At 44.0% G+C, this 13131-nt stretch overlaps 1 protein-coding gene across 1 annotated transcript in view; it reads left to right on the top strand.

The window, feature by feature from the left end:
• The window catches only part of LOC139697501 (putative diacyglycerol O-acyltransferase Rv3480c), a 78735-nt gene that overhangs the window by 19703 nt on the left and 45901 nt on the right, over positions 1–13131 (top strand). Inside the window, exon 3 of the mRNA XM_071596229.1 lies at positions 1618–1917. Coding sequence (XP_071452330.1) covers positions 1907–1917 — 11 coding nt within the window. The 5' untranslated portion in view covers positions 1618–1906. The remainder of the gene's footprint in view (positions 1–1617; positions 1918–13131) is intronic.

Consider the following 13131-nt stretch of genomic DNA (forward strand, 5'->3'; position numbering starts at 1 on the left):
TAAAATCTCCTAAAAAAGGTTCTCCTGAAATACCTTTCTGATTGTAGAGAGTAGTAATTATAGGAAATGTGACTGCATATAATTGAATTTATTAGCCATATTATCATAATTTGTGCATTCCAAGCTATCTCAATCCTTCACTCAAAAAATAGCCAAATCATTGTAATTAAAATCAGGTATTGTTAACGAGAAAGTATTTTTGTTCATTAACATATTAACAGTTTTTATTGAATAATTGTATTCCGCAGTAAAAAGATAGATTCATTCCCAGCAGAAAATAATTTAAGACCGCCCTCTTTCAACGGGTCCCCATTATCTTCAGAAACATCTTCATATTTCGTATCTATTGACGCAGCATTTATCTCCATGACAAGTTAAAAAATATTCGAAACCCCACCCACAATATATGGTGACAATAAATGGGAATACTTGAGTAAATCTTGAACTTGTTTCGCTGATAAGGGTTTAATATCCTCGATTTCTCCTTTCATCGAATATTACTCCTTTCTTAGATCAGTTCGTGCAATGCCGTTGTCAGATTCCACTTATTCTCTATACCTCTAGAAAGCAATGCCAGGGTCAAAATGCATTTAAACTCTTTAAGCATGGTCTGAGTCTCATTTTCCCACTCGTTAATCCTTCTGCACTGTCAAGGTCCAGCATCTCTGCTCGAACGCATCGTTTAAAGATGCACCAACGGCTAGTATCTCCTGGTCTCTTCTTTGTATATCTATCAGAGAGGAGGTAGTGATCGCAATCTCGCGCTTGTCCATCCCTTCCACCCCTTCACTCTTTGTCAATAGATAACAATGAAAAAATAAATCACTGGTCACTGCTTCTCTTTAGCACCCGCGTTATTGCCGCGGGAAATTCGTTCTCGCTCCCATAACAGCTTCGCATATGAATGCGTATGTGTATAAATACATATACTCATACACAATATATTTATGCGTGACGTGAAATCGAAGGGAAGACCCCGCGCGGAAGACCAATAGACAAGTACAAAGGACGTATTAACGACGCAAAACAGAATACCAATCAGGGGTGAGGCAATTAACACCAAATAGAGAAGAATAGAGGGCTGCATTTTACCAAATTTAGGATTTAAAAACTAATGTGTATAAAACAGCCGACTTCGTAAGGACTTGTGTCCTCTCCCTTCCCCCTCCCCCACCACCAGTGCTTCCGCACCTGACTCACGTTTGACCGCGGTTTAAGGAGTAGTTTGGTTACACCCTCCCCGTACCCACCAATCCCCTCATCTCTCCCACCACCCACATGCCCCGGGGACGGGACGAGGAAAAGTCCCGTCGAGAGTTGAAGAACCGCCGCAGTTTTCAGATGGCTCCGCGGGACCGCTATTTCCCCTCCCATTGCCGCCCGCAGGCCCACCCGTCCCCTCCCCAACTTCTCACTCTCCTCCTCCTCCGCAGACCGTGCCACCCCTTCCCAACCCACTCCTCAACCCCGTTTGCTCTTGCTGCCCACCCCCTCTCCCTCCACTCACTCAAACACGCACAAGGCTTCCTCGACCGTCTTTCCCGCTGCATTCATCCCTTTCTCTCTCTCTCTCTCTCTCTCTCTCTCTCTCCACTGCTCTTCCTCTCCGTCGGCCAGCCGGGGACCAGTCCGCCGTGGTCGACGGCGGCGCAAGGACGGGTGTAACCGCTCGGAAGACGCAGCGGTCGCCCTCCGAGGGTGCCGAGTGCGTCTCGGCGGTGCAGCCGATTGATTACCCCTACCACGGATATTCCATTGTACTCCCCAGCAAGGAAGGATTTCCATTCGACTACCGGAACAGTTCGCACGACGCCGCCCTGGATTGTGTCATTTTTCCATCCAGCCTTAGCGGCCACATTGGATTTTTTTGTTTTTCATCCGGACGCAAGAAGGATCTACAGTGCTGATGAGATACATGTGAGTACGATTTTCATATTCCTCCCTTCTTAGTCCCAGCGTGACTAATAGTTAATGGTCTCAATGTAATTCACTAGTTTTCATTGCCACGCCTGGGAAATTGTGTGATAATTTGTAACCTCAAATCTTACCCTCAGTAATCGTGAGAAACTTTCTTACACCATCATGATGTCATAATACACACTTAACTATTGGTGTATGCACACACTTTTTAAATTAGTCAATGCAGTTTGGTGTAAAACAATGTATCTCTCAATTGAATCGTATTTAGCGAGACCCTCACGATGCAAAGCAATTACAATGAAAGCATTTCACTCAGGTCGAGCTTTGAATTGGTCATGGTAGTCTTGAACTGACCGATAAATAGCAGGTTCGTCGTCGTCTTTTTTCTTCTAGGTCTTCCTCGAATACTCAGACTCTGCATTTCCAATTGTAAAAACGCATGGTAATTAGCATTAATGGATTCACATTTACGGTTATAATTGTCTTGCGGGCACTAAAATCTTTTTCAGTTTTTTATTCAGCATTGCATTATGTTAGCCATAAAAATATTAGGTCTAAATGTATATGATACCTGGCAAAGCCATCGGCACGGTGTGTGGCAGAGTGTGCAAGCAAATCAGTCGTGCATAGCACGTGAAGAGTTGGTGTCACGCATGCATTCGTTTATAGTTCCTCAAGTGCATCACGCATGAAGTAAAAGTATGGTTAAATATTTCAAACGTTCACTTTGCACGCACGTTTTATGTCCTTGACTTACAAGTATGTCTTTCATATAACTACATCTACATCTAACACCCCGGTAGCTGCCACAATGCCTGGTTTTGCGTCACTGTGGTGGATGTGTTGCGTCACCAGCCAAACATGCACAAAGTCATTACATCTACATGCATCTGCACATATATTAGTTCGAACAAAGTTAGTCCACACGCAGGGAGCCTCTGACAAGCAAAAATATGTAGTAACAGGAAATTATTCATAAGCCTGGGTGAACGTTTGGCAGATTCCAGTAACGTTTATTGTACAAGAACGGCTAGTATATGAACGACATATCATCCGTCATTAATCTCACATCGTTTCCTTTGAGGCCACGTAGTGCCACATGTAATGGTTCTCTTCAATAGTTCCTCGGCCCACCTCTGGATCCCCTTGGAGACCGCTTCTTCCATAATCTCACATGCATTATTCTGCACAAGAGACGCGATGTATCTTATCACTATCCGCCCAGCTGTTTCGCCCATTCCCCCCCCCCACTCTCCCTCTCTCCCCGTTTTCTCCCCCTCCCGCAAGAGTGCCACGGATGCCCACTGCGTCTTGAACGCCAGCACCCCTCCGGACGCCACGACGACGCCCCACAATTTATTTATCGTCTCGGGGTTCTTCGCCTCAGCATTCCAATGTCGGCCTCCGAATTATTATCCCCCTCGTCCCTAGAGTGGATGCCGTTTGGCCTGGTTTTGCGTCACTCAAAGACGACGACGAGTCCGCACCAGAAACGTTTTGGTTGAGGACCGTCTGCGTTGCGAAAGACAGAAACGTCGCTCCTAAACGCTCATTTGTTCCGAAATTAAACGGCATCTGCCTTCGTTAAAGACGTCAAAAATCTCCAAGATATTTCGGGACCGTAAACTTTGAATGAGAAACCAGAAATGGTTTTTTTTTACTGTAATAACAGCGTTTGTACAATGCAATCAAAGGTCTAATCAGGTAGGGTGATAGAGAAGTTTTTATAATTCAAATGAAGTGGGAATGGTATCTTACGACGCGATATTGAGAAATGGGGCGGTATAGTTCATTTATGAGTATGTATCATCGTTTGCAGATTTAGATATATGTCCACAAGCTACACAAACGACATCAAAATGAAATTGTTGTTTATATGTTAGTTACTTATAGAAATGCTTCTTGAAAATGTTTTTTGTTTAATCTTACATGGACTGCGGTTTGAAATGCTCTACTGAGCACGCGAGACGGGCTGCCGGTAAGGAGTACAGTAAAATAAGGATGGATCTGATAATGAACCAACACTAGGCTACGTAGCATAAAAACATTTGTTTCCGCAGCGCCGTCGGCAGATATTCTGATTCTTTATCGTTAATGGGAAAAGTGATAATTTAAAAATGTAGATTTCACACTTTATCTCTGTAATCTCAATTTATAATTTAGGCTAACATGAGTGACACTTTAATAGCCTACCTTTATGTCTAATCAATAAGGTTGGGTAATGTGGTAGCTCCTTGCGCATTGTAAAACAATGGGCAAATATCTCCAAAGCCTACAATTGAAAACGAAATTCAAAAAGAAGTTAATGGCTTCTATCGCCGGGAGTATATTCGTTTCAATGGAATGGTTTAATGCAATGTTTTTGTTTAGCGAATTTCATCAAGTCTAAATCACTTTGTTCCTAAAATAATAAATGGTATAAAAATCCCTTGTTTAAGGCTGGCGGGAGCTCAACCTGTTTACCATTAATGGAGCAAGTTATTCCCCTATCTACATTCACAGAATAACCAACAAACCACCGCGAGGGAGTGTGGTGGGGTATTTGGTATTGGTCATTTATGCACGAATACATTTCAATATATTATGAATATCCAACAAATATTATACCCAAACACACGTACAAGTAAACTCATGCATTTTTAAGTGAAACAGGCAGAAATGGGTGTGCATTACTAAATTTTTCAATGCTGCCTTCTAAACAAAAATATTCTGGTGTTTGGATTGGATTTTGTTACAATTGCCTATCGCACAAGTGCTTTAATCTGTCGGTGACGATGTTTATCACCCTTATTTCATCCCAGTGTTCGTATCTACCCATATAATTTGGTTCCATAATGATTCTATCCGTATTGCAAGTATACTCGGGTGTCGTGTACCTTTTTAAAAGTAGATAGGCCAGCCTGCTCTCCTCTGAATCTAGAGACTCCCAACCTAATTCCTCCAACATACCCGTCACGCGTTATATAGTAAGATAACTTAAGTCCTAACTTATTGAAAAATGGTTAAACGGCCTCGACTTTCCATGTATATATTTTTTTAATTGTCATATGTGCGCGAAAATTATCTAATTTATCGCGGAAGTGGACGCATAAGCCATTTATATTTTGCTCCAGTTACGGATTGGAGCGGTTATCGCATCTTGATTGGGCATTTCATTCGTGAAATCGGAGATTCCGGTTCTCTTCTCCAAGGTGACGGCACGTGTGAATTTTCCTGCCTCGGGAGAGTGCATGAGTAGGATGGTTGCTTGGTTTTTCCATGTGACACGGAGCGCATCTAAATAGAAAATCGGACTCTTCTTACGGGTGCCATAGTTCGTTTTACCTAGGTGAGAGAGTCGTGGTCCAGATGATTCGAATATGATAGTCCTCCGGACGTGAATGGAGGCCACTCTTGTGATTTCCGCGATAATCAAACTCTGGCAGTTCCATGACCCCAGCAGTTATTGTCGTCCATAGCAATCGCAGATTAGTTTTTTCGTCGCTTGCTGATATCCAAGTACATGGTCACCCAGAGTGGGATTCAAACCACCAAAAGTTGTTAAACCGAATTTCTCGCGAAAATATATCTTTGTACATGGTCTTCTGGCATGCATGGAAAATTTTCACGAAACTCTTGCAACCTTATTAAATTTTGCTCAGAGAAGAGAGTCCGCCGTTTGAGTCTTTTGTACGTACATTATGGTTATATGCTAACGGATTCCCTCTCAGTATGATTGCATGATGTTTGATTAGGTACTGGACAGCACATAGGGTGGAAACATATTACCAAACTTAAAATGAGCAGTGTTCGAGGTACAAACATATATGGGTTCCATCAAACAGTGTGCACAATAACATGGAGCGCTAGGGGAACCGTATTAAACGGGAAAGTCTTCGCAGCAGAAAGCGAAGAGAGCATATTTTGCCCCAGAGGCATATGTAGGTATAGGCATGGGCTTTTCAACTTTTGATGTCATGCTTTATGCAGCGGTGAGCAATTTTATGTCAAGCCAGATGTTTTCTTTGCCTTCAAATATGCTGAGGTTGGCTGAATCCCAGCAGGAAAGTACTAATTTCTTAAAGTTAATAAGAGAATGGAAATAGGATGTTCTCCGAGGGCGAAATATCGCACATATTTCGATACTAGTAGTGTGTGCTGAACGGGAATTACGTGAGATTGTAGACGTAAGCATGGCACGTAAAAATATACACAGCAACTTACCACTCGTTAGTGTTAATCTGCTGTCGGAAGACCGTGGTTTGTGAGGTAATGCTCTTTCTTACGGTGATTTTTAAATAATGAGAGGAGATATTCAGGAAGCACGATAACGACGTGTATTGATTTTGACGGCAGTTCTACGTTACATAATTATGAGGCGTACTGGTTTTTATTGGCAGATAGACCTTCGCAAAAATTTGCAATGACATTTGTTCATTCCCATACGAACGCACAATCACGCTAGGAGATTTTATATTTGAACAAAAATCATCGTTTCGCCAACCGGACTAATTCCATTTCCCAGGCTTGAAGAGTGGTGGTGAATATCTCCCGCGGACGAGTAGGAATTTTAGCGAAACATCTCGTTTTGACGCATTGCGAGTTGAACCGGAACATTCGTACAAGTTTCTCCTCAACGCTCTGAAAAACCGGCGCCATCAATTGTAAACCGCTTTGGCGCGCTCTCCCCCCGCCTCCCCCAGGTTTTTATCTCGACCGTGCGGCCAACTCACGTATCAAGAGAGCGAAGAAGCGGTGACCGAAAAGTGCTCCGGCCGAGAAGCCGAGTTGCCTTTTTCTTAATTAATTTCCCCCTCGCTGCTATTGGGCGAAGTCCCAGATGCTGTCTCAGCCCCTTCCGACTCGGAACAACCCCCAATCCCCCCTCCCTCGCAAACTCTCGGCTCAGAGGCAGTGCCGCGTTGATATCGCGGGTTTTCCTTGGGCAATAAATTTTTCTGCCTCCCTTTCCCGAACACTGTTTTGTTTACCCATCCCGCGTCATTTGCTTTCATTGCGACGCGACCCGTTCCTAATTTTGCAACTCATCCGGGTGGGCGATTTGCGAACATGGCGACATCTCATCTGCATCTACACAATACCCCGCAAGCGCCCGTCGTGTGAGAGTCGGGGGAGGGGTTAGGGCACCATGCACTCATGAACATATAGATAATACATACATATGAATCTACGTTTGCTCATGTACACAAACTCGGGACATACATACACACATGCCTGTATGCATTTTGGACCGATGAATGTGAACGACATAATTATAATTTCGGCTCTTAAATAAAAAAACTAAAGCACTTTGGTTTCATTTTGTCATGATTTTGTATAATCCAACTAAAGGAAGAGCATTTCAATCTGTCGGTGAACGTTTCTCCCTGTTACTTTATCTCGGTCGTTGAATCTACCAATACAATTTGGGGTCATTATAATGCCCTTAGTGCCGTAAGAAAAATTCACTGGTGGACGCGCTCGAAATACCGTTCCGGTGAGGTGTCGCATACCTTTCTAATACATTTTGAAGTCTCACCTGATCTCAACGTGAATCGATGGGCTTCAAACCACATTCCTCCAACATACCCGCCTCAATCACTATCTTCTCATAGCGGTTTTTTAAAAATTCTACAATGTGATAACTTCCGGCGCTTCGGGTGACCCTTAGGAGTTTCCGTCCGCACCGATAGGACACTGGTAAGAGTTCGGTGGGCGGTGCGGGTCGCCGGTGCGAGCGTACCCAAGCGTCCGTTGTTTGAGCGCGCTAGCAAGGAATTTAAGGACGAATTCGACGTCACGCCGGATTTCTATTCCTTTTGCCGTCAAATTATGTGGGCACATCTCTCCCGTGAGCACCCTCGGCGTTCGAAAACTCAAAGGAAAGTTTGGCATCGAAGTCTCTATTTTGCTTTCTCTCGTTGGAGGATAACCATCGTGTCGACATTGTAAAAAATCCTTGACTTCACCACCAAAATCCACGGTAAACAGAATGCAAAAAGTTAGCGCTGTCGTCACGAGCAAATTCAAGGGGAATATAGGAGTGATCGTCCCCCCCCCTCTCCAACTTAGAATCTCAATATCCATCGCCTCCTGTTCATGTCCGAAATGTGATTTCACCGGACGACACAGTAACCCAACTGATGGCCGTGGTGTCAAATATTTGCGTTTGATTTTCAGCACTGAACATTTACCCTAACTGTAGCTTCATGGTATGAATTACATAAAGTTATAATCGTATATGTAAATAATTTTAAAAACAGGTAATCCAAAAAATACAATAGATGTCAATTTTAAGGCGCACATTTATAGAGCACCTAGTTGGTCAGCATGTAGTTAATTGATGAAGCGATCGATCGCTTTATCAATAAACTACATGCAGACCGACTCATTATATTTGAAAGATCCAAGATCCTCCCTTGTCTGTGTCTTTAAATCGTTCTAGACCCTGTGACGTTTCCGGGATTGGTATGTTTTTTCAACTTACTGGGCATGTTAAAACAATGCAATGTAATTTTTCAGAAAAAAACGGGAAGAATAAAATTATTGCTCTCACCTCCCTTTCCACTGATGGCTTGTAAAAGAAGTAGGCAATGCGGGCGAAGTGTGCAATTTGGACCGTTGAAGGGTAATCAATTTTTTTTAAACCCGGGACAGAAACTCTCGATAAAAAATTTTTGAATGAAATTTTACTTCCGCCTTTCACGGATCCAACTCGTGTAAAAAATGCTTCACGGAATGCTTAACGCCTGCGTCCCACAGATCCTGTATTTCAGAGGGACCTGCTTGAGAATAACCCTATCGGGATGCATCACAATGATCCGACACGTACGGCTTGGACGGGTTTTCCGCCATACCTACAATACCTCCCTTTCCGACAGGTCTCCTCGTGGTTGGATCGTGTAATCGACCACTCCCCCCATCGGCTCGTTCGCGCGACGTGCCTTTCGCCTCAGAGATGACGTCACGTGAGTCCCAAACAAAGGGTGTTTGGATTGAGTCCTTCATCCCCCGGCGTGACGCTTCGCGGACGGGTTTGCGTGTCGCCGACATCCTCCCGACCGCGTCGGTGTGAAACAGTTGAGTTACTGCATTGTAGTCAGTCGCCTTGGACGCTCCGTCGTCACCTTCGGATTTGCCGACTAAGACGGAATACCTCTGGGATTTCCCTTTCCACATCGCACGCGATCGATCGCTTCATCGTCTAGCCGCGCCGCGTGCAAGTTGACTTCGGGTGCTAATTGCGTGTCGCGTTGGCGGAGTCGAGGCCGTGCGCCCGGGCGTGCCTTCCGCCGTGGGAGACGTACGTCGACGCGAAAAGATGCCCCCGACCGAAACCTGTTCCCGTTCGAATAAGGTCAGGTAAAAGTCTCTTGGGCACGGGCTGTTCGGGGAAGTCAACAGGTGGCACATCCTTGCTAGCGAGCTGCCGCCTCTGCGGGTTTGGTTTGGCAACAATAAAATTGTGCTCGTGTCTGCAAAAGAGAGTCCTCGGTGTAGAATTAAATAACGCAGCCAGTTATTTACCTGATGGGCGCAGCGTATCAGAACTTTCGTCAAAAAGCACTGGCATAGTACATCGCAAGCCTACTTAGGGTGTGTGGCAGGAGTTTACCCCACTCCAGTCGTGTCACATGAAAGTTAAGTTATGCTTAGTCGTTTGTAGCCAATAAATTTGTTTAGTATTTAAAATAAAGGATATCACTGAAACAACTGTTGTATGCACTGTTTTATATAATTGTAAAATACTTCTACACGCTTACGAGACAAAGTGCTAGTAAAAAGAGTAACATATCAAAAAAGGTTTTGATAAAATCATGACAACATACGAGGCTACTTAAAAAGTTTTCTCTCTATCGCGATAGTGTGAGAAAAATTGACAGAAGGTTACTTATAGATAAACTCACCTCTTACCTTAAGTAGAGAAACTTATTGGTACCTCGAAGGCCCCTTGAAGCCCTAACTAAAGATATATGTACACCTGAACTTAAATGCTTTTTGAAATAAATCACTACTTTATCTAACACTTAATCCTCATGCAGTATTTTTACATTGAGTGTCTCCTATCACATAGATATAAATGACACCTAGATTAACTCAGTTGTGTCAATGGTACCTTATACGTGTAGATTTGGTCTTGCTTCGTAGACTGGATCGAAACATGTATGCAAGAAATATACACAAAGGCTAGTTTCCGAATTATCCCGCTACAAGTCCTTGTGGCAGCATGTGGATTTGTACACGTATTGTGTAAAAGTAGATGTATGTGGAAGAGAGTTCGACTGCTCGCAATTTGGCAAGGGTGCAGTTACTTTTATTTTCGCGTTATCACTTGAAATATAACACGGAAGTTGGAGAGAAATATTTTGAGTCGTATCCCCGCACCACAGTGGTTTTTCCAGACTGAAAGGTTATCTTCTTAACTAGTTTTATGATGGGCAAAACATTTACGCCGTCATGGCCCCCTTTCCGACAGGTCTCATCACGGATTGATTCTTCGTTAAGGATGGCGCCGCCGAGATCGAATTTTTGGTTACGTAACCCAAGGGCGAAGCGTGGGTCCGTCTCGTCGGTGTCTTTGGTCACCCAACTATCCTTTCTTCTCCCCCGCCCCCTCCCTTTAATAACCGTTCTCCGTCCTTCCATTCCTCGCCTCCCCGGCCCGCGCCCGTGTTCTTCCCCCCGCCGATGTTCACGCAATCGACGAGTCCTCGGCGTCACCGCCAGCAAGTTCGATAACCACCTCACACTAATGGAAATAATATTTACATTCCATTGGCGTTTGCATATTCACCCAATAACCTCGACTTGGATGGGAAGCGGGATTTTTCTCTTTGCATAGGCTTCGCTGAGGGGGGGGGGAGGTTAATTAGTAATGAAGACACGTGCGCCATCATCACCTTAGCGCGAAATTAGATTCGCCCCCTCGGGCCCTTGCCGAGACATTGGTCTTGCAGGAAGCATGGTTGATTTTATGTAATCGGTAATGTGGGACGCTGCCCACGTGTCGTCCGCGGACCGCCACGCTCCGATCACTCAAGTCTGCGTGAAGGCATGTATGCATGAATGTATGCCATGTTTTTTTTTATATATGATTTTGTCGTTATTGCATGCGGTTTTTTTTTCTTTTTCTGTTTCTTTTCTAAATTATGGGTGGTGTCCTAGCACCCCCCGCCACACGCCCTTGCGGCGGCTTGCGGGGTATTAAGTAGATGTAGATGAAGGCTCGTCCAGTCCAATCGGGGAAGTCGGAGAGGTTTTCCCTCCAAATGGAAATGCAAAATAAATTGCACGGTGCATTGAACGAGCAACACACATGATTATGAATAGGAGTTCGTTTTATGAGTTGTTTTGTTTGTCTTTGATGAACAGTGTGCGACGATTACAACTTGTAGTGCGTCCGTTTTCTGTCTTTCGCCCCCCTCATTCGTGTGTTCATCCTTAGGCTTAGGGGTTCCGTGCCCTGACAGTCAGATTGGGATCTAGACACTGAATACCCTTTTGCTGGTGGTAAGGATGCTCGTCTTACTGCAAAGCAGTTTGAGGTCTGTCTACTCGCTAACATACTATATTTCCGTCGCGACTCCCGACCAAACGAGTCCCAGGAGCTACATCAACTTCCTTGTTGTCGGACCGGATTAATTAGGTACTCATTTGATGCAGCGTTCATTCCTTTGGTGTTAACTGGTTTTATTTAACTGGGTAATTCCGACGCCACTCAATCCATAATGCGGGAACTCTTTGGTGTGACGAAACTTAAGTATGAAATTAAAGAGGTTCTGCAAAAGTGATTCTTCAGAATTTGACCATATTCTGTGGCCTCTAACTTCGCCGGTGACGACAGTACTCATTTTTAGAGACCGAAACAATGAAGACTGTATCATAAAGAAAACTTAGCGGGTCCGTCAAACTCTGCATTTCAGCATTTTCATTTGTAGGAATGAGTATATGAGGTACGAGGCCGTGTCCTTCATCAACCCTCCCATCATTAAGATAATGGCTAGGGCAGTAGCTCAAACTATGCAAATGCTTGCTGTGCCATTCCAACTTATCAATGTGAGTCATTCGCATGGTCCTTAGGTTAATCCGGTAAACCTGCGTATGTCACGAACCTGATCCATGCATACCATTTCACTCGTGCGATAGTATGTGGGGTTCGCCACGCTTGTTGCCTTTTAAGGATTCCAGCTATTGTGCCAGTCCGTTATCTGGGGTTTAAGGCTTTTAAAGCCTTACAATTCACCGGGAGTTGGTGAGTCAGACCTCCGCGATTCTCAGGACTACTGAGTATCGAGGGGTGGTCATGGTCAAAAGGAGTTTGATGCGAAGGGTCATTAGCAGATAACTTAAGGCGGGGACATAGTGGTGTCCCAAACAATAAGGGGTGTAGGTTGGCGAGTCAAGAAGAAATAAGCAGCGATGATACCTGTAAATGAAGGATTGAGTTCCACATCACATTGAGTCAGCAGATAGTCCAGTCAGTGCATGAGAAAACACTCACAGTGGTTCTTGAACCGCCGAGTAGAGCATTTTCCAACGGTTTATATCCACTAGCGGCTGTTATTTCGTCAAACACCGTACTTCTTTGAAGTGTTAGTGACCTGTCGATGTAACCACGGAGCCAGCAGAACAATAACTAACTTTTCTATAGGCTCTACGTATATTTCTCTGTACAATGCCCTACAAGCCGCCGCGGAGGTGTTGTGCCACCAACCATTTATGCATAAATGTGCACCTTAGGTTAATATAAATATACATTTCCAAAAGTGCACCTACATGCCTATATAAAACGTGCAATATGTGTGTCCGAGGAAAGCATTGAAGTAAGATTTTTTAATTAAATGCGTGGTGGTGCTTAGATTGGATTTTGTTTTCATTGAGGTCTTAAATGAGGTATATCAGAGTTGTCTACTCTCTTATTCAATCCCCGTTGTCCCATCTATCAATGTCATGGGGTGCATAGTATATCTACATCTGCATAAATATCCCGCGATCCACCAAAAAGGTGTGTGGCAGGTATTTAATAGACCTATCTTTTTAATATTTCTCCCGCGTGATTTGAATATACGTATCCTGCTATTGAACATTGTTGCGTGTATGTATCTTTTATCATGTGAATAACGTAATTCTAGTTTATGATCGAACTGATATTTGTGTAGAGGTGTAATGAATGTGATTGTGCATGCATGATTGGTGACCTAACACCCACCGCCACATGCCCTTGTGGTGACT

The sequence above is a fragment of the Hetaerina americana genome, unplaced genomic scaffold (assembly GCF_022747635.1).
Source record: "Hetaerina americana unplaced genomic scaffold, ioHetAmer1.1.p SCAF_79, whole genome shotgun sequence".
Lineage (NCBI taxonomy): Eukaryota > Metazoa > Arthropoda > Insecta > Odonata > Calopterygidae > Hetaerina > Hetaerina americana.